Source organism: Wolffia australiana, chromosome 5 (genome assembly GCF_029677425.1).
Source record: "Wolffia australiana isolate 7733 chromosome 5, ASM2967742v1".
Taxonomy (NCBI): domain Eukaryota; kingdom Viridiplantae; phylum Streptophyta; class Magnoliopsida; order Alismatales; family Araceae; genus Wolffia; species Wolffia australiana.
The window spans coordinates 23,165,929-23,185,779 of NC_135839.1; the positions used below are offsets into that span (position 1 = coordinate 23,165,929).

The 19,851-nt window shown below is 49.9% G+C and overlaps 3 protein-coding genes and 1 long non-coding RNA gene across 5 annotated transcripts; 2 read left to right on the forward strand and 2 right to left on the reverse strand.

Moving 5' to 3' along the window:
* Window positions 1-2,886, forward strand: LOC144703961 (EIN3-binding F-box protein 1-like). Its single transcript, XM_078576273.1, has 2 exons — window positions 1-245; window positions 362-2,886. Exons 1-2 carry the CDS (start codon window positions 221-223, stop codon window positions 2,233-2,235), a joined length of 1,899 nt encoding a protein of 632 aa, XP_078432399.1. The 5' UTR covers window positions 1-220; the 3' UTR covers window positions 2,236-2,886.
* A 2,522-nt stretch (window positions 2,887-5,408) lies between these two features.
* On the reverse strand, window positions 5,409-7,835 carry APX6 (ascorbate peroxidase 6). 2 transcript variants are annotated; one of them, XM_078576276.1, is made up of 10 exons: window positions 7,652-7,835; window positions 7,405-7,528; window positions 7,190-7,320; window positions 7,011-7,081; window positions 6,871-6,913; window positions 6,665-6,761; window positions 6,325-6,408; window positions 6,065-6,195; window positions 5,723-5,795; window positions 5,409-5,631 (listed from the first exon to the last, which is right to left on the reverse strand). In XM_078576276.1, exons 1-10 carry the CDS (start codon window positions 7,833-7,835, stop codon window positions 5,529-5,531), a joined length of 1,041 nt encoding a protein of 346 aa, XP_078432402.1. In that variant the 3' UTR covers window positions 5,409-5,528. The 2 variants fall into 2 exon arrangements, with proteins under 2 accessions (XP_078432402.1, XP_078432401.1); XM_078576275.1 differs by having other exon boundaries at window positions 6,665-6,764.
* Window positions 7,836-8,048: 213 nt separating this feature from the next.
* SD2-5 (S-domain-2 5) lies at window positions 8,049-12,454 on the reverse strand. The gene has a single exon (XM_078576274.1). It carries the CDS (start codon window positions 10,784-10,786, stop codon window positions 8,162-8,164), a length of 2,625 nt encoding a protein of 874 aa, XP_078432400.1. The 5' UTR covers window positions 10,787-12,454; the 3' UTR covers window positions 8,049-8,161.
* A 2,914-nt stretch (window positions 12,455-15,368) lies between these two features.
* Window positions 15,369-17,448, forward strand: LOC144703166 (uncharacterized). The gene is made up of 3 exons (XR_013581487.1): window positions 15,369-15,512; window positions 15,972-16,643; window positions 16,772-17,448. It is a non-coding gene; the product is annotated as an uncharacterized LOC144703166 (long non-coding RNA).
* The last annotated feature ends 2,403 nt before the right edge of the window (window positions 17,449-19,851 follow it).

Genomic DNA, 19,851 nt, shown 5'->3' on the forward strand with positions numbered 1-19,851 from the left:
ACGTCGGGGAGAAGGCAAGGTCCCCCCTCCCCGCCGTGGGTATAGAAAAGGAGAACACCCCCTCCTGGTTTTCCCTGTGGCTAGGCTGCAAGCCTCAATCGCCCCTCCCCACCTTCCCCTTCCTCTCCCACCCCCCGCCGCTTCTGTAGATGCGTTTTTGCTCTGGGCGCCGCCTCATCGCCGTCTTCCTCCTCCTCTCTCTCCTGCGGGTTCTTGCATCATGTCTGCGCTCGTCAACGTCCGCGGTAAGCCCCTCCCCACACCCCTGCTACGTCTCAAGATTGATGACCCTTGTTTCTTTGGAGTGGAAGACGGATTTGGATAATTCCTGACTCTTGCAATTCTTCTTTTTCCTCCCCAGGTGAAGCTGACATCCGCCGCTTCATGTCTCTGGCTCACGGCGGCGTCTACTTCCCTCCCCACAAGAGGCCTCGTCGCTGTCCTCCCGCGGCGGAGGAGGAGCAGAAGCAGGGATTCGGGCTGCCGGAGAGCCGCAGCGAGCGAGTCTCCCTCGATTCTCTTCCCGATGAGTGCCTCTTCGAGGTGCTGCGCCGCGTGGACGGACCCCGCGAGAGGAGCCTCGCGGCCTGCGTCTCTAAGAGATGGCTCCATCTCTTGAGCTCGATTCTCCCCGCCGACGTCCCGTCTTCCGTCGCCGGCTGCAGGGCGGGGGCGAACACCGATGCCGTCTCGCTTGCCCGGCACTTGGAGGGCAAGGAAGCCACCGATACAAGGCTGGTCTGCATGGCCGTGGGCGCGGCGCTCAGAGGCGGCGTTTCGGAGCTCTTCATAAGGGGGTCCAACGCCAGCAGGCCGGCGACGGATCTCGGCCTCGGCGCCGTCGCTCGCGCTTCTCCTTCGCTGCGAGTGTTGTCTCTCTGGAACGCCCCCTCCATCACCGACGAGGGGCTGGCCCAGATCGCCGACCGCTGCCCTCTCCTGGAGAAGCTGGACCTCTGCGGCTGCGCCTCCATCTCCGACCGCGGCCTCGCCGCCGTGGCCGACAAGTGCCCCCGGCTGGCCTCCCTGGTCATCGAGTCGTGCCCCAAGGTCGGCAACGGCGGGCTCCAGGCCATCGGGCGCGGTTGCCGCCTCCTCAAGTCCGTGTCCCTCGCGGATCTGGCCCTGGTCGCGGACCAGGGCGTGGCCGGCCTCGTCTCCGCCGCCGGCGCCTCTCTGGAGAAGCTCAAGCTCCAGCACGTCAAGGTAACCGACGCGTCGCTCGCCGTGGTCGGCTACTACGGCAGGGAGCTGGCCGAGCTCGCGCTCTCCGGGCTGCCGCTCGTCGGGGAGAGGGGCTTCTGGGTCATGGGAAATGCGCCAGGCCTGCTCAAGCTGCGGTCTTTGTCCGTGACCTCCTGCGCGGTGACCGACGTCGGCCTGGGGGCGCTGGCGCGGGGCTGCCCGGCGCTTAAGAAGCTCCACCTCCGGCGGTGCATCTACCCGTCCGACGCCGGCCTGACCGTGCTGGCGGCCGCCGCCGCGGGCTCTCTGGAGACCCTCTCTCTGGAGGAGTGCAACCGGGTCACCGTCGTCGGCGTCCTCGGCGTTCTCGCGTCGCAGGCCAACAAGAGGCTCAAGTCCCTGGAGCTCGCCGGCTGCGTCGGCGTAAAGGACTTGCCGGCGGCGGCGAGTCTCGCGGGGTGCGCCCCCTGCCTGTCCCTCCGGTCGCTGAGCGTGAGCCGCTGTCCGGGGTTCGGCGACTCGGGGCTGGCCCTGGTCGGGAAGCTCTGCCCGCGGCTGCAGCAGATCAGCCTGAGCGGCCTCGCCGGCGTGACGGAGGCGGGACTGATCCCTCTTTTCGAGAGCTGTCAGCTGGGCCTGGACGAGGTCGTCCTCAGCGGCTGCGCCAACGTGACGGACGCGGCGGTCTCGGCGCTGGTGGAGCGTCACGGGGGCACGCTCCAGAGCCTGGCCCTGGAAGGCTGCGCCAGGGTCACCGACGCGGGCCTGGTGGCCGTGGCGGACCGCTGCATCCTGCTGGAGAACCTCGACCTGACCAAGTGCGCGGTCGGCGACGAGGGCGTCACGGCGCTGGCGGCGGCGGCCGTGGGCGTGGGGCTGCAAGTGCTCTCCCTGTCGGGCTGCTCGAGGATCTCGCCCAAGGGGCTCCAGCAGCTGACCAAGCTCGACCACAGCCTGCAAGGCCTCAACCTGCAGATGTGCGCCGCGATCAGCCGCCACGCCATCTCCTCGCTCCAGAAGAAGATGCCGCTCTGCGACATTCTCGGCTGATCCGGGCCGGGGCTTCTTTCCCCAAGCCGGCGCCTTTTTTGCGCCGGCCGGCTGCCGTGCCGGCCGGTCTTTTTCGCCGGCCGAGGGGTTTCTCTTCTCTTCCCCGGCTCTCTTCCCCACTTGGAGCTCCGGTTTCTCTTCGTCCTCCGCCGCCATCGCGAGGAGTTCTTTTTCAGGGGGGTAAGGGAGTCATTCTTCCCCCCTTCCCCCCTTGTTTTTGGCCCCCGACGTCGAGTCGGGGGCTTGCCTCAGCCATGGCGGCGGACTTCTTCGGGAACGGCCACTGCTCTTGTTCTTGCTCTTCGGCTCCGCTGGGTCTTTCATCTTTGTCCGCAGCTTGTATACGGATTATTATCAGTCGTGAGACTCCGCTCTATCGCTTGTCCGTCCTCCGCCCGGCCGTCCTCTGGCGTCTGGCTTGGCTTGTCTCCGTTCCCTCTCGGGTTAACGGCCTGTTTTTAGCCGAGCTTCCCACTTTCTTATTATGCCAGGGCACTCAAGCTGGGCAGAGGCACGATACTGTTTCATAGTCCTGTTTTCTCTCTGTGGTGTTCTCCCTCGATCCTCGTGTCTTTGTTGTATCCTTACCGTTGTATCCTGTGATATAAATATATAAATATGAAAAATCTCGCATGATCTCTTTCATGCAAAGTTGTGCCTTCAACCTTCTCAACCCTCTACAGGTCCCCCGCGAAGTTGATAAGCTCTCCAATAAATTATAAATTTGACATCATGCAAAACATAAAGATGGGTTCTCAAATCATTCTTTGATGTTTTTGATAAAATATCATCTGTGACGTTGCCATCACTTTATCAAATGAATCTTAACGACGTGCCCGCTCAGAAACGTAATCGAACGCAAAAGTCGGGCGGGAATAATAGGGAAGTTTTCGGAAGCTCTACAGACTACAGTCGACCAATGAGTGGTTCGAGGATAAGAAAGAGGATGATCCGGTTGGTGATCCTGCTTCGTTTTGATAGCACCTTAAAGTAATCAACTCAATCAAACGTGCCAAATAATCAAATTGATTTCCCTTGGAAGATATCATTTACTGTCGTTAGTGAGCCATCCCCTTCCCAATAATAGAGATTTGTAAGGAGACTCACAGATGGTTTGCCCTTGTTAATGCTCTTTCGTCCTTTAACATAAAATATTATGTCTTGACAAGGAGATGATAATAATACTACCTTGACGCACTGAGGGTGCCAGGGTGGGTCCGAATGAGTAGTTATGAGTTGAAAAATAGAAATATCTTCGTTTCCTTCTAACTAGACCTATTGACTTTATGGCCAAGATATAACTCGTATCCAAGTTTTGAACATTATCTACGTATAACGTCTGGTTTCCACATATGAGGAAATGACACGGAGTTAGACGTCAGTCACGAATGAGACCTTTCGAGAGAGTTTTCGTCGCTGCGGCATCATTTGTTTAAAATTCAAGATAATACGGTAAGTCTTTTTTTTATTTTAACATCCATACGTCTTGATCTTTATAAATGAATACACGTTCATCACATATTTAACCAGACGAAAGGTTTTGCGATCTCATGAGAGCGCTGAGCGCTGTTTTGAGACTAGTTGGGGGTGAAAAAGTGGTCTTCACATGTTCCCGATTACTCATCAGGGGTGAAATCCTAGACTGGGTTCTTGAAACACTTCCTAGATTGGGTTTTTGGGACACTTCCTCTCGTCCCGGGGTTTTCCCCTCCAAGCTCTCTTCTTCCCATCCTCCTTAAAGTCTCTCCTCAACTATCACTCCTCTAGGCGTCTCGGTTGTACACGAAAGATCTCCTATTGAAGTTATTACACTGGGCAACTCAAGGACTGCATCTTTCTCTTGGATGATCAGACCCACGTACTCAATACAATAATAAGTCTTAGTTACAGTTCGCAATTTTTCGATTAAAATGCTACCAAACTGAAAATCCTATCTACATCATTCATGGATAATTGTTTACCTCCGTTGTAGAGAATAAAGTTGACTAAAATCATCTGGATTGGGGAGCTTGAAAGCATGATAAGTTAAAACTATGAAGCCAGCAGTAAGATTAAAATTTCTGTCGAAGTAGACGTCTTTTTGAGTTACCCATGGAAAATGGCAAATAAATCCATTATTGGTCAACTTTGGGGTTTTAATGAAGATTATCTTTGTCAACTTTGGGGTTTTAATGAAGATTACCTTTTGACTATATCGCTATCATATTTAAAATTGGAGATCGTTCGGGATTTCACGAGCCATTTACCATAAATCCAGATTTTCAAAGTCCTTCCACATTGTAAATAGCATTCAGAGTATCAAATATCGAGTGAATTTACTTCAAAGTTGATTGAGAAATGCAGCTAGATTGAAATCAAGCTTTTGCTTAGAGGGATAAAAATGTTTCGAATCTACTTCTACTAGATTTCAGGCTGTCCTTAACAGCATGACTCCAATACTGTCATACGTTCTTGGAACGTATCGGCCAATTGAAGATCAATGTAACAGAAATTTCCATTGCTTCTTCTAATTTCAAAACTGAATATCCAATTCCAATTGCAGTGAACGAAATCTCACAGAAGGGAGAAGGAGAAAAGGAGAGGGAATGAGAGAGTCACCATAGACGTCCCTGAAGCACTGCGTGGAGCGACTAGCAAGAGGCTGCAGAAGGCGACGGAGATCGGAGAGGGTAAGAGCGGGAGGGGAAAGGCAAGGAGAGGAATGGTAAAACGAAAGGGAAGAGATGAGAGACTCACCAGTGACTCTTTGCTGCCGTCAGAGGCCTTGCTTCCTGCTATTTATACTTGCTTAGTGGCTGCTGGGCCTGGGCCTTTTGCGTTGATAGAAGGGTACTGTAATGGTACCGCGCTGGCATTTAGCATAGTAACGGACCAGTATCATATCATACTGCTTGCTTGACAGTGATGACTAAGATCTATATTTTTTTGCGAAACTTTCAAATGAAATTCTCATTAAATTGCAGAATTCACTCCAGTTAGCTTCTACCTGGTTGGGAAACTGGACCAAATTGATTTCAGGCAGAGGGAACTAACTTTGAATTAATTAGAGTACCTAGTGAAATAAAATCTAATTCATTGATATCGTTTCAGGACGAATGGTCAGTACTAATTCTTGGCGTCGAGAATGTTTCATTCATCAAGGTCTACTTATATTTGCCGTTGATTATTCTCCATTTTGCTTACATAGAGACCCACGATTCAACAAGATCATCAGCAAAAACTTTGTACATTTTTTGAAAAAAAAAGTTGAAAGAATCGATGAAATAACATTTGACCACATAAACGAGAGACAGCTATGCGTCCCTCCAGGAGGCACCGGTGTTGACAAGCTTAATGTATGCCTTCTTGAAATCATCGAAGAACCTCTCCTGGTCTGCAGCATATATGTTGATCCACCTACAGCACAGGGGAAAGTGAGCGTTGCAGTAAGCAAGCTAACTAACGTTCAAAACCAGAGAGCAACAGCAACGTTGACGGCGGCAAGTACCTCAGACACTCAGTGTCCTCTACTAGCGCATGGTCTGATTGAATCCCGATCATGGTCGACATTGAAGACGGTCCTGTACCAGAAACACAAGTGATGATGATGATGATGACGAGGAGGATGATGATGGTGATGATGATGATGATGATGATGACGATGAGGATGACGATGATGATGATGACATCGAGGATGATGATCATGATGATGATGATGACAACAGTGAGGATGATGATCATGATAATGATAATGACGACGACGAGGATGATGATGAAGATGACAACGACGGCGAGGATGATGATCATGATGATAAGGACGACGACGACGATGATGATGATGAACTAGTACCAGTGGGGGGCGCTGCGGCCCAGGGCCTCTCCAGGAGCACCTTGTAATATGCATTGTCAAAGATGACCGGGCTCCCAAAACCTTTACCCCCCAACGTGTGCGCTCCGGACAGCACGACCAGTTCCTGAGTTCTGCAATGCGACCATCGTCTTGTTCAGGACGCAATCAACATCAAAACTTTGACAAAATTTACTGATTCTTCAACAGAATTTTCTTCTGTGATACTCGAAACAAGTCTGGAATGGGTAGTGGATACTCACGTGAAGCCTTTCTCTGAAAAAGATTTCTTCAGGTCAGCTGCCCCCAGCGTCTCCTCTGGAAGCTTGCCTTCAGGGTCCGGAGAGCTGCATGCAAGAAAACTCCAAACATTAACTAAACTATTTTGCTGAAAGTAGAGGCAGGACGCAACTCTGTTTTGAACTTCAATATAAGCTAGAAATCGAATTCTAGATGAACAGAGAGTTTGATCAATAAAATAAGAGTTAATTTTTCAAGAGCATTCGCACCAAAGTAATCAAGAGTTAGCGGGCGGTCTCTGACTAATAGATGGATTTAAAATTTTGTCACGAGAAAAGAAATGTTGAAGACTCTGGAGGCAACCTTGCATCTACCCTTCCAAACTGAACTGGAATGAAAGGGCCACCGCACAGTGCCACAGCCTCCGAACCGGCAGCGGCGATGAGATCAGCCCACGACACTGCTATCGTCCACACCACAAACGAGATTAAGTCAAAGACGAGGCAACTACAAAGAACACGCAGCAAAAAAAGCTGAAATTTTATTTTAAGGCCACCCTTAGAGCATACAATCTTGAACTTTATCCAGCTCGCTCTTTGCCTTCCCTAGAGCCTAGCAAGGGGAAAAAGTTGTCTGCGTTTTATCACGATGCAGCAAAAAAAGAAAGAAATGCGAGAACTTTATCAGCATGAAAGACAATGCTTCACACCTTCACAGATCTGTTTAAACCGGCGTTTTCAGGTCTGTCGAGCTCTAAAATGATGGAACCGTTCATTCCACCTGCGATAAATACAGTAAGCTGAGCAACAGTTGTTTTGGTTAAAAGGTTTTGATGATGCACGTCGCCTCCAAAAGTCCCGGCGGAAACTGCCGAGACTGCAGAATTACCTGTATTATCATTCATATCAAACGTTCCGGCGTCGTGGAAGGCCAAGCGCAGCGCACCCGCGGCCTTTGCCTTGGACAAGACCTTCCTAAGCTCTGCTCGAACAATCGATGTTAGATCAGTCTCCCCCTCTCTGAACAAAAAAGAAAAGAAATTGGGGAAGCCAAGCCAAAGAAAAGAGGAAAAACCATTCCCACAACGTCAAATTAGAGATTACGGAGCGTATTCGGGCGACGCGTTGGAATTCAAGGAGCGGGAGGAAGCTCCCAATGAGAGCAACAAAGGAGCCGTGGAAGCAAGGAAAGCCCTTCTTCCGTAGGGTCCGCGGTAGCTGCTCCCATCTGCGGCCAAAATTACAGGCAGGAATTGGGGGTCACGGAAATGAAGCGAGGAGAAATTTCAAGATGATGAAAGATGGTACATGGAAGAATCTGCAGAAGAGGGAGAAGGGTAATTGACATCACCCCAAGAGGACGACGAGGACGAGCCCGACGACGAACTGGGGGTCTCCAGACGCTCCCCATCGAAGCACTCGGGAAGCGCGCGGCAGCATCTGACCCGCGGGCAGCGAGGCCGCCTTGGCTCAGCTCGCGTAGCATCGCACGGCAGGAAGCGGCCCGTGAAGGCCGCGGTCGATGAGAGTGTCATCGCCCAACCGGGGAGAAGAAGAAGCGGCGCAGAAAACGAGCCGAATTTGGCTTAGTACTAATTAAACTCGGACCGTCTCATATAAGCATCAAGCTTGGGCCATGGGCTGAGTTCTTGGGTTCCTTCTTCCTCTTTGTCAAAAAATGGCTCGTCCTTTTCGGTTTTTCTCAAGAGAAAGCGCCTTTGGGGGGGCGGGGAAGGAAAAACGGCAAATGTGAGGGATTTTTCGTGTTAGCCATCAGAAGAATTCTGTTCGTCTTCTCCGGCGCAACGTTGCTAGAGAGTGAAGAGGAAGGAAGGGAGAAGGGCCAAAGGGGGGGTAGGCGCTATCTGGGGCCGGAGAGGCGGACGGCGGAGAGCAGAGCCTCGCTGTTCCAGTCGGAGGGGGCGGCGGAGGCGGCGGAGGAGGAGACGGCGTCGTTGTCGCTCATGCTCTTGATGAGGCTGGCGTAGAGCCGGAAGCCCATCTGCGAGGAGGCGGGCGGCTGCGGCACCTCGGTGACGCCCTCGAGCATCTGCACCACCCTGGCCATGGACGGGCGCAGCGCCATGTCCTCCTGGATGCACCAGAGCGCGACCTTGATGGCCCTCTCCACGCGCCCGTCCTGGTCGGCGGGCTCGCGCAGGGCCGTGTCGAGCACCTCCCGCAGCCTCCCCTCCTCCATCATCCTGAAGGCGTACGAGGGGAAGTGCGCCTTCTCCGACGTCTCCGACGGGTCGAAGTTCTTGCGCCCGCCGATGATCTCCAGCAGCACCATGCCGAAGCTGTACACGTCGCTCTTCTCGGAGATGGCGTAGTTGGTGATCCACTCGGGCGCCAGGTACCCGCGCGTGCCGCGCATGGTGGTGAAGACGTGGCTCTGCTCGCGGGTCATCATCTTGGCCAGCCCGAAGTCGGACACCTTGGCCTCGAAGTTGTCCCCCAGCAGCACGTTCTCCGGCTTGATGTCGCAGTGCACGATCTTCGACTCGCAGTCCTGGTGCAGGTACGCCAGCCCCTTGGCCGTGCCCAGCGCGATCCCGAACCGCTTCTCCCAGTCGAGCCCCTCGCCCGGCGCCGCGCCCGCGCGACTGCGGAAGATCCACTTGTCCAGCGAGCCCTTAGACAGGTACTCGTAGGCCAGCAGCCGGTGCGCGCCTTCCGCGCAGAAGCCGCGCAGGCGCACCAGGTGGATGTGGTGGATGCTGCCGATGGTGGTCACCTCCGCGCGGAACTCCTTGGCGCCCTGGTGCAGCCCCTCCAGCTTCTTCACCGCCACCTGCGACCCGTCCCGCAGCCGCCCCAGGTACACCGACCCGAACCCGCCACCGCCCAGCCGCACCGCGAAGTCGTCCGTCGCCTCCCGCAGCTCCGCGTACGAGAACCGCACCGGCATCCCCGACAGGCTGCCCAGGTACTTGCCCTCCTCGTCCTCCTCGTCCGACCCCGCCCCCAGCGGCGCCCCCAGCGACGACGACCACGACAGCTTGTTCTGTCTCTTCTTCTTCATCGTCGTCTGCTTGGTCCTCCGCTGGATCCGCACGCCCACGCAGACCAGCCCAGCCGCCGCCGCCACCGTCCCCACCACGATCAGCGCCACCGCCACCGCGTGGCCCCGCCCGCCGCCGCCTGCACCACCCCCGCCCCTCGTCGCCTTCCCCAGCGGCACCTTCACGTACGCGGCCGAGGACCCGTCGCCGCCGCCGCCGGCCGTGAGCCTCCGCAGGCTGCCAATCTGGTCGAAGAGGAAGCAGTTGCTCTTGCCGCCGTCGAAGAAGAGGGCGACGCAGGAGCAGTTGCCCTGGCACGCGGCTTTGCATCCGTCGAGGCTCGTCCCCGTCGCGCTCGCCGGGACGAAGGCGGTGGCGAAGTAGCCCACCCCGTCGTCCATCTGCAGGAGTTCAAACGCGCCGCCGCGGCGCCCGCACAAGAGCTCCGAGGAGACGTTGGGCCCGCAGCTCAAGTCGGACTGCGCGGTGAGGGCGACGGGGCACCGGCAGCCCCCTCCTCCGTCGCGGAAACAGACGGAGTAGGGGTCGCAGGGCTCGGGTAGGTCGCAGGTGTCGCTCGGCACGAGGACGGCGGTGGCGGGGGCGGCGCCGAGGACGTAGAAGGCGAGGGCGCCGTCCGGCTGCAGGGTCACGGCCGCGATGGAGGCGTTGTCGACGGCCGTCGTCCAGCGGAACTGCGATATCAGCGGACCCGCGGAGTCGCCCGCGTCGAACACGTTCCACGAGCTGCCGACGAGGACCGCCGCCGGCGCGCCCTTGCCGTGCGCGTTGAGGGTGAACCTCGCGTCCCGGCTGGCCGTCCAGTAGGGCTGCGGCGGGGAGTAATTGGCCCTCAGCACCAGGTCCTCGTCGTAAAACTCGAGAAAGCACACCAGGCCGCGCTCGTTGGGCTTGCTCCTCAGCCGCATCTTGGGGGTGAAGCGCTGGCCGGAGACGAGCGTGTCGGTGGGGTGATCGAAGCTCTGCCAGACCACCTTCCCCTTGTTCCGCATCACCAGGTTGCCCGAATTCAGCAGAACCATCTCGTCGGCGCCGCCGCCGCCCGCCGACCAGACGGTCCGGCCGCCCAGCTCCAGACGGGCGACTCCGTCCGCGCCGAAGAAGAAATTGTCGGTGGCGGAGACGGGACCGTCCAGGTAGGCCGTCCAGATGGCCGCGGACGACTTCCGGTAGATCACGGAGAGGTAGAAGGCGTTGGCCCCCTTCTCGGAAGGGGCGGCGACGAAGCCGAAGGAGAAGTTCGAGTCGCCGGAACGCAGAAAGAGCCCGTCGTTGTCGATCCAGAGGATCTGCGACGCGTTGAATCCCGGGAAGAGCACTGGTCCCTTCACGCTGCAGTTCCCCGGACGCGCCAGGAGGAGGGAGAAGAAGAGGAAGACAATCGCGATTAGCAACCTGGGGAAGCCGATTTCGGCCAGGCGACACCGCTGGCGCGTCGCCGCCGCGGGGACGGCAGCCATGGAGGAAGACGAGGGGGCGTCGAAGAAGACGGAGGAAACGCAGGCTGCTTCCTACATGGTCAGCCGGCTGGCGCGCGCGCGCGTGTAGATCGTAGAGCCCCTGCGAGTCACGCTCAGCCCCTCTACCTGACTCTCTTTTTCTCTCTTTCCGTGTCTCCTCTCTATCGGCTATCGCTCTTGCTCGCTCGCTCGCTTGCAGCCTTGATTGAATAAACCCTCTTTGAGCTAATCGTGCCTTCCCCTCCACCGAGAAGCCTCTGCTTCGTCACAATCCTGCGCTGTATCCGTCCAGACTCTAGACTCGAGACCCAAAGGCGGCGACGGCACGTGGGAGCGATTTCAATGCGCATTTAGTGGCGGGCGGCTGACCCATCTCTCTCTCTCTCGATCGAAAGATGCATGCGCCTTGGGTTCTTCTTTGATAAAACTTTATTGCCCAACTTTAGGACCGAGGAGAAGGATCGAATGCGCATTTTTCCATTTATTATGAGAGTACCTCTGTAAAGAGTCGGAGGCCCGCCACACGGTCAGTCGCCTAGCGGACCGACGACTTATTTTGCCCGGCCCGTGAGAGATGGCCCACTTTAGACGCGGTCTGCGGTGCATGGGATTCCTTGCGCAGCGGACCACCTCCACCACGCAGTTGGCTCTAGTGAGTAGCCCGTGAGCCATGAGCAAGAGCCAGACGTTTGGCCCGGGGGGTCCCGCTCGGGCAGGGGGGAAGGGGCGACGTCACCCGCCTTCTCTACGAGCCCAGAGTTAATGAGTTCCCCCGTCCAGGCCGCTGCTCCCCCTGGCCGGCCTCTCGGCTTGGCGTGCCGAGCGCGGCGACCTCCTCTCCAACGCCCCTGAGGTCGACACCCCTCATCCTTATCCTCTTTCTCAAACTCTTCCGCCAACTGCGTTGCGCCGCAGGAATCCATCCCGTCATCCGTCTTGGCATCAGTCAAATCTCGCACATTCAGTTATCCAGGTCTCTCTCTCTCCCCCCTCGCTCTTCTTCTATTCTCTCTCTCTTCTCTTCGCCCATTCTCTCTCTATCACACCTGCAAACTCTCTTTCTCCCCTCCTCTCTCTCTCTCTACACATGCGCACGCACACACCTAGTCTCTCTCTCTCTTCTCCGCTCCCCTATTATCTTTCTTTTTCTCTCTCTATTACGTTCTCACGCACGCAAACTCTCCTCTTCTCTGTATCTCGATCTCTCTCTCTTCTCTCCATCGCTCTTTCTCCCTCTTTTCTTCTATTCTCTTTCTCTTTCTCCCCCCCACCATTTCTCTATTACACACGCAAACTATCTCTCTCTCCCTCTCCTCTCTCTCTATCGCTCTATCTCTCTCTTCCTTTTCGGCTCTTCTCATGCCGAGGAGGGCTGGTCGGCCGACGGACGGAGGTCAGATACTCGGGGCCAGCCCCGGTACACGCAGTAATTGTCTCTGACCGAGGGAGTGAGAAGAATGGGGAAGATGAGAGAGCAAGGGCGATGGCGACGTCCTGGTGCAGGATAACCAGACGCGTTTGTCGGCTTCCTCTGATCACGACAAGCACAAGCCGGGGAATCACTCAAAGAGCGACGATTCCCTGACGAGTTCTCCTCGTCTCCGACCGGCGGAGGACGGAGGTCGCCTTCAAAGTTTAGGGGGTGGGCCGACTGGAAATCTCGAGCTCGACGCAGGTGGAATCTGACTGCCCACAGATTCGCCAAACGTCAAAAAGGGATGGGCCCTTTCGCTCTTGGCCTCTAAGCCTTCTGCCTCGTCGTACGTCTTCACGGGAATCCCCTTCCCCGTCTCCACAGTCGCTCTGTGGGGTTCGGCCACCGTCTTTCCCTTCGCGTTACGACAGGCGTGACGGAAGACGAAGACGTGTCCCACGATGGGTCTGGGAGACCGTCACCGTGGCAAGTGACCTGTTAATTTTGATTCTATTGGTCACTAAGTTGGCTGATGTGGATGTTGGGATCGAAATGCCCTTGAAACCCCATTAAGCAAAGTGGCGGAGATGACAATGACGTTGAGCATGTTCCCGAGAAAAGAAATAAAGCAATCGACTAAGTGATCCCCATTGTTCACAAAGATAATCTGGAGTTTCTTGGCAGCAACTTGTTTCCCGAACGAAGTGATAACCCAATTTTCATATGTCTCATCAAAAGGCTCACAAGGCTAGATTTTCAGCCAAGTAGGTGGCTCCAGCACTATCACACCATAAGGTCGGTGGAAGTTTCAGTACAAGAGCAAGCCACGGTAGGTTATTCCTTGTATCTCCATGTTATAAGATTTGTATAGAGATAGATCAGATACATGTCTATGGAACGACAATCATAAGGATCGACTGTCCAATCAGCATCAATGAACCATGTGAGAGAAAAGTTGGAGGTAGTAGATATGAAAACACGACGAAGGGAAATTCCTTCCAGATAATATAGGTGTTTAAAGCTTTCTAGTCCGCATCATTTGGGAATTAATCTTTTGGGTCCCCCTGTTGATGATGAATGCTATGAATGAGTTACTTTGACATACTGAAGAGCTCCCACAATGCTTCGATACTCAGTTGTAGAAATTGTATGATCACTACTCGGTTGACTTTAATGGTTTCTGGTCCTAGATTGAAGGCTAAAAAAGTATTTCCGATGCAATGGAAGTTGAAATCAATTCCTGGTAGATCTCTAAAACAAATCAATTATTGTATAACTTATAGGGCACTTGATCCACCCTTGATTTTCTCCCTTGTAGATTTTAAGTCAGTCATGTGTCTGACCTCTCAAATTAGCCAGATGATCAAAGTGCTCTAAGATTTCCGCTTTCTCTTCTCCAACTCTTAATTAAAACTCATGTCGATCTTCTCACTAATAACGCACTCTTCTAAATTGATGGAAAAAATGAGAAGGGAAAAAAGTGGGTAGCCAGCTTTGGCTGGCCTGGGTGCTTAAAATTTGTGTCCCTCTCTATTTATACTTTACTTCAAATTTTTCAGAAAAATCCTTTAAGAAAAAGTACATCCACCAACGCCCATATAATCTAATGTGTGTGATCCTCTTGACCATTTTATCATTCTAGTTAATAACTTTAATGACCCAATAACAATTATAGACAAACCTTATTTACTAATTTTATTAATATATATTACTTAATCAATGATCCATTTAAGCCAATTGATAGGTTAAGTATCCAGTCCATGGGGTACCAAGGTACACCTCATGCTTTAGAAGCTATGGAGTAATGTTTGAACTCTCTCATGGAACCTTTATTGACATCACTTATCATATATGTATTACCCTTCATCCATGTGATACTCACTAACAAATTAGGATATGTTTGATCATCAAACCCTAGTCTATCATTTAATTAGTACTGATGTGTGATAACATCAAATTTGATCCATAAAAATTTATGCTTTTATACTTTTTTACTTGATATTTTTAGATTTTCACTAGCATTATTCACCATTTAAGAATAAATATGGTTTATTTTCCTAAAATCTTGATATATAAATTATTTGATTTTTGAGACTAACCCCACTTGAGTACTTAGAGGCAAGTGGATTTTTTGCTTTTTCTTGGTGATTTACTTGAACAGAAAAGTGGACTTCAGTAAATACAATGGAGTATTTGGCATACAAATGGGAGGAAAGGACAAACCTAAGTGATAATTTTCAAATTAGAATATTAAATTGATGAATATATTACGTACATATATGTGTTTTACTAGCCATATTTGCATGTTATCATAATTAAATGGACATAAATGGCTTGAGCTATAGTTTTATGATTGTTTTTAATTTTTTAGTATTTTTTACACGAGATTTAACCCTAGTGCATTGAAGATTTATTTTTTGCAGGGTATAAAATACTTGGCTAGAGGTAGTTAATGCTTTTAATAACTTTTTTGGAATTTTTCATATTTTTTTATAATTTTCTGACAATAATATAGCCAAGAAATAATTTTTATAATTTAAAGAATATTTTTTTCATTTATTTGGCATTTAAAAAGGGTTTTTTAAATAATGTGGCATCCATGTCATTCGCCCAAAATTTGGGCAAATGATTGGATGAGTTAAACGAGCACTTTATTGGCTCATTATGGCATCACAATGCATGATGCCATAATGAGCAAATAACTCCTCAATGATTACCTGGTGCGGGCGACGAGGAGAAAATGTAAATTTATTTTTTTTCTTTCTTTTGGAATTTTTGTGCAATAAATGCACACGGGGAATCGATAGCCATGTGCAATAAATGCATGCAGCGAATAAATTGTGCATGCATTTATTAAAAAAAATGAAAAAGTACTCTTGTTTTATTCTTGTATTGAAGTGCGAACAACTGACACGGGCGACGTGGCACCCTCCTAGCCGCTCGAAAAGCATCAGGTTCAGCAATGATTGCACCATTTGGAAGCACGCAAAAACATGACAGCAGCGTGATTAGAGGGCAGAGTAAACAATGCAACGAATCAGAAAATGGGATTTCTATTTGCGTGGAGGAGAGATAAAAAAATCCAACGGCTAGGATAAACCGTTAGTAAAAAGATGATATCTTGAGATCTAGCCATCCGACTGAGCTCAAATTTTGAGGGTAGGTTTATCTATTCACCCATATGGCTGGATCTTTAAATAGAGGTCAGGAAGAATGGGAAAATCATGGAGGAAGCTCTCCTCCAAGAATTTTCTCAGGAAGGACACATGTGTTGTTTTTGAAGTCGATAGATCTTGGTTCAAGCATAAAGTTGTAAGTTTCTTCGTTACTATTTGAACTTCTTCTTGAACGATTTCAAAACGCCAAGGTATGGCGAAATGTACATGCCGTTGGAGTTGATTTGAATGGTGATTATCATTAGAATTTGAATCTGATTTGGGATCTGATCTTCAATTCTTAGTTCTACATTGATTCTCATCTCATATTGCATCTTAGATCCCTAGATTAGGGTCAAATTTCATCATTAATTCATTTTCCCCCAACTTTTCTACTTTCTCTCTCTAAGTTAATTCATCTAATTTCTCTCTCTAGATCTAGAAATTGATTTTTTGAAAATTCAATTGAAAATTAAAATCCAAATTTTCATTGAACCATTCGTCCATCTTCAAGCCCAATTTCAAAAATCCCTTTCTTGCTCATAAATTCCCAATTTTTATACAAAAAAATTGTGTTGATAAATCATACTGATGGAGGAGAATCAAGAAGACACAGGTCAGATTCACCAGCAGCCGTGCCGTGGAGCATGAGCCGACGTGAAGGACCTGACCTGAAAGTACATGGCTTGCCAACCAGCCCCAACTAGTCTTTTATTTCTGTTTTTCTTTTGCGTTATGAACGATTATGGTCCTCGTGTTGAGGCTCCGTTATCTTCCCGTTTTTCTTTAGCCTTATGTTATTTGTTTTAATTAGGCCATTTGGGAACAGCCTCCTTGAACTACTCCTCATATGGGCCATTAGGGCAACCACCTCTACTTATGGGAATGGCCTGGCCAAATGGGGCTTGGTCTTTTCTCAGTTTGACATTTTCAAAGTTGAAATCTTGTCTTTTGTACGTGGAGTCCCAGATCCAGTTCTGAGAAAGTGGCCAGAAGTTAGATCTCCGCTGGAGATTGTCGGTCGATATTGATTGGTGCCGCCATCCTGACAACAACAGCTCCATCGTTTCTCCACGTTGGGTGTAATACAGCCTCTCTCATTGTTGAGCATCCGTCGTCCATAACCAGAATCAGAATCATCACCGATAAAGAACTTCCCATATCAACAATATTTGGGGTGTTGTGATCATCTAATCGGCCATCGTTCAAAGCCCCAAGCCTACATTGAACGTGATTTCTGGATCCCTCGACCAAGACTACTATGGTTCTGTGGTGATCTCTTTTAATTGTTGGTCTTCTACCGCCATTCACCGGAAATTTTCAGATTAAATTAAACGATCGAACTTTAAGATCTCGCTTGGGTCATGGATTGGATTACGTTCATTTTAATCCTCTCCTAATTCTCTTGGTTCACAGATTCTTCCTCTGTTCCTGGATTGCGTCCACCGTCCGCCGAAAATCTCACCATTCGAAGGGAGTTTTCACATCCGTCGAGTTGGAAGATCTAATTTTGGGCCAATTTGACCGGCCTGAATGTGTTGATTTAAGGGGGTCTCTTGCTTCTAAATGGGGTTCCCTTGGGCTTCACCAGCGGAAATTCCTTTTCGCCACCTGAAGATTGTGAAGACTTGGTGCAATTGAGGCCGACCAGCCGGAGTGCAGAAGGGCTTCCCTTAGGATATTCCCGACACCCTGTGTTCTTGCTGGAGCGTATGCACCGAAGGATTTCACCCCTCCGACTATTCCAGGCCCTCGTCTATGTGCCGGAGCTTACACATATGTCCAGTTGCTCCTCCAAATCTCCTTTAATTTGCAGCCTAATTACTTGCTTCAATACCGATCTCAACGTTTCCCTGTCGGGGGAGTTTACTTTGGTACTATCCACTTCGTCGTCGAAAGTAGGATTCTCTTTCATTGGTGTAGGAGTAGATTTACTAATGGTGAAGGTTGAGAACACGTACGGGCTGTGATTTGCTTCCCTGCTTTGTCGGTGTTCATGCTGATCTATCTGATCATCAGGAGCCTGTCGGTGTTCGTGATGACCTTCGTGCCACCCTTCTGTCCTTCGATCCAATAGGCAACAGTTGAATACATTCCGTTATACGTTCCATCATTCGATTCCGACATCGCATTCACCTATTTACTATGGTGTAAGCCAATTCGACGTCACTGTCATATTGTTTTACTTCACCTATTGATTAAAATCTTGGTAATCTGAATTAATATGATACAATAATCAAAATTATCTTGTCTAATGTCTTGACTGAAAATATTAAGATCACTTTCAAGCTTTCGCTTACTTTTGATTAATTACAAAAAAAAATAAACACAATAAAGGCCCATTAAATGCAAAAATTATTTCATTGGAACTAGGATAAAAATTCTTTCAAAGTGCCTCCCTAAACTGTAATTCTTTCAAAATGTAAAAAGTTCGACCCCTTTCTCATCCTAAACTTTCTACATTTTGAAAAAGGGAATTCTATAAATTTATTTAAGAAGCTTAAATCAAAACGACATTTCTAAACTTGCATTTAACAACACCAAATTTTGTCTTATCGATAAGTCGTCCAATAGATGATAAGAAGAGGCTCAATACACAAGAACTCCAGCTTAGAGCCCATTCAAACCTCCTAAAGGGTCGGGTCAACTAAAGTCAATAATTGCGGAACTAACCCACAATTTGAATTTCAAACGCCTGTTTTCAACTCTGAGAAGGATAGAACGTGGATCCACGATGGAAATCAAGAAACACAATCCCTCCACGATCGTAGGATTAAATCCAAAGGTTGGGAGAGTTAGTGGCCTTCTACTTATTCTCTCCTCCCCTCTCTTTGTAACTCATGTTGGATTTCTACTCCCAACTAGGGATCGGCAATCGTCATCCGTCACGTCACGCATCACCGTGACGATCACGTGAAGGATGATGTGACAGTGACGGTGACGAATTAGAGGGCCCGTGACGGTGACGGTGACAGTGACGGATCGCCCGTGACTGTGACGGGTTGGTCCGGACGAGTGACGTGACGAATAATCCATCACGGATGACGTCCGTGACGGAATTTTAATACAGTGTCTCTCTCTCTCTCTCTCTCTCTCGTTCTCTCTCTCTCTCTCTCGCTCTCTCTTTCATTCTCTCCCTCTCTTGCTCTCTCTTTCTCTCTCGCTCTCTCTCTTTCGTTCTCTCTCTCTCTCTCTCTCTCTCTCTCTCTCTCTCTCTCTCTCTCTCTCTCTCTCTCGCTCTCTCTTTCGTTCTCTCCCTCTCTTGCTCTCTCTTTCTCTCTCGCTCTCTTTCTTTCGTTCTCTCTCTCTCTCTCACTCTCTCGCTCTCTCTCTCTCTTTCGTTCTCTCTCCCTCTCTCGCTCTCTCGCTCTCTTGCTCTCTCTCTCTCTCTCTCTCTCTCTCTTTTTCGTTCTCTCTCTCTCTCTCTCCTGATCTCTCTCTCTCTCTCATTCTCTCTCCCCGATCTCTCTCTCTCTCTCTCTCTCTCTCAGCCCCTCTCTCTCAATCCCCTCTCTGACTCTCTCTATCTCTATTAGGGGAATTTCCCGTCACTAGTGACGGTGACGTGAAAAAACGAGAACAGGAGGACGAGCGACATGAGGGTGACGGATTTTTTGAAAATCCTCGAACGAGTGACGTGATGGTGACGTGACAAACATTTCATCACGTCACCGTTCGTCACAACCCGTCACCGTCCCGTCACGTCCGGGGCATCATGTCCCGGACGTGCCGCTCCCTACTCCCAACTTTTTTGGAGTCCTAGTGCATCATATTTCTTTCTTGTTCTAAAAAAGTGTAGGAGAGAGAGTTCAAGAGTGATCAAGATTCTTGGAGAAAAGGTACTACTTGGCCCTTAGGGGAAGTGACAAAAAGGTTTGTGTGATCTCCTGAATGATTGATTTGAATTTTATCATCTTTTTCTAGGTAAATAATCCAATATATAGCCTAGAATTCAAACTTTCCAACACATCAAACAGCATTGAAAATTTCTTCATGTAACAAAAGTTACAGCATTTTGAATCTACTGGCCACCCGGCCGAGCGCCGCCGCCAAAAACTTACGGCCAAAGGTTTCTTTAACATTAAATTTTATTTCTTGCCCTAAATTTCCCCAAATATTCCTACAAAAGAATCAAATTTAACTATTATAGCTTATCAAAATCAAAATAAATATGTATTTGATATATTTAAAATAGTTTTGCCTAGTTTTTTTGATTTTATTGATTTCCCTATTTATAAAAATATAAGTCACCTAAAATAATTATTTAAAAATATACTGTAGAAAAAGTTTAATCTTTCGTTACCTGCTCCTTGTGGATTTGACCCTTGCCCTATTCTAAGTAAGAAAAAATTTATAAATTTTGGTTTATCAATGCGTAATGTAGATTATTTGAGAATGCATTATCCAATATCCTCCATACCCAGGCAAGGTATTTATCTACATCATCCTCCTTTAGTCAATCTTCTTTATTACCTAGGACAGAAGATCTCCTCATG

What these genes read in the sequence shown, in the direction of transcription:
- LOC144703961 (XM_078576273.1), top strand. Translation starts at nt 221, where the DNA reads ATGTCTGCGCTCGTCAACGTCCGCG. An exon ending in TGCGCTCGTCAACGTCCGCG is followed by an intron (nt 246 to 361) that starts GTAAGCCCCTCC and finishes TTTCCTCCCCAG; the next exon opens with GTGAAGCTGACATCCGCCGC.
- APX6 (XM_078576275.1), bottom strand. Translation starts at nt 7,835, where the DNA reads ATGACACTCTCATCGACCGCGGCCTTCACGGGCCGCTTCCTGCCGTGC. An exon ending in GTCCTCGTCGTCCTCTTGGG is followed by an intron (nt 7,529 to 7,651) that starts GTGATGTCAATT and finishes TTTTGGCCGCAG; the next exon opens with ATGGGAGCAGCTACCGCGGA. An exon ending in GCTGGATAAAGTTCAAGATT is followed by an intron (nt 6,765 to 6,870) that starts GTATGCTCTAAG and finishes TGTGGACGATAG; the next exon opens with CAGTGTCGTGGGCTGATCTC.
- SD2-5 (XM_078576274.1), bottom strand. Translation starts at nt 10,786, where the DNA reads ATGGCTGCCGTCCCCGCGGCGGCGACGCGCCAGCGGTGTCGCCTGGCC.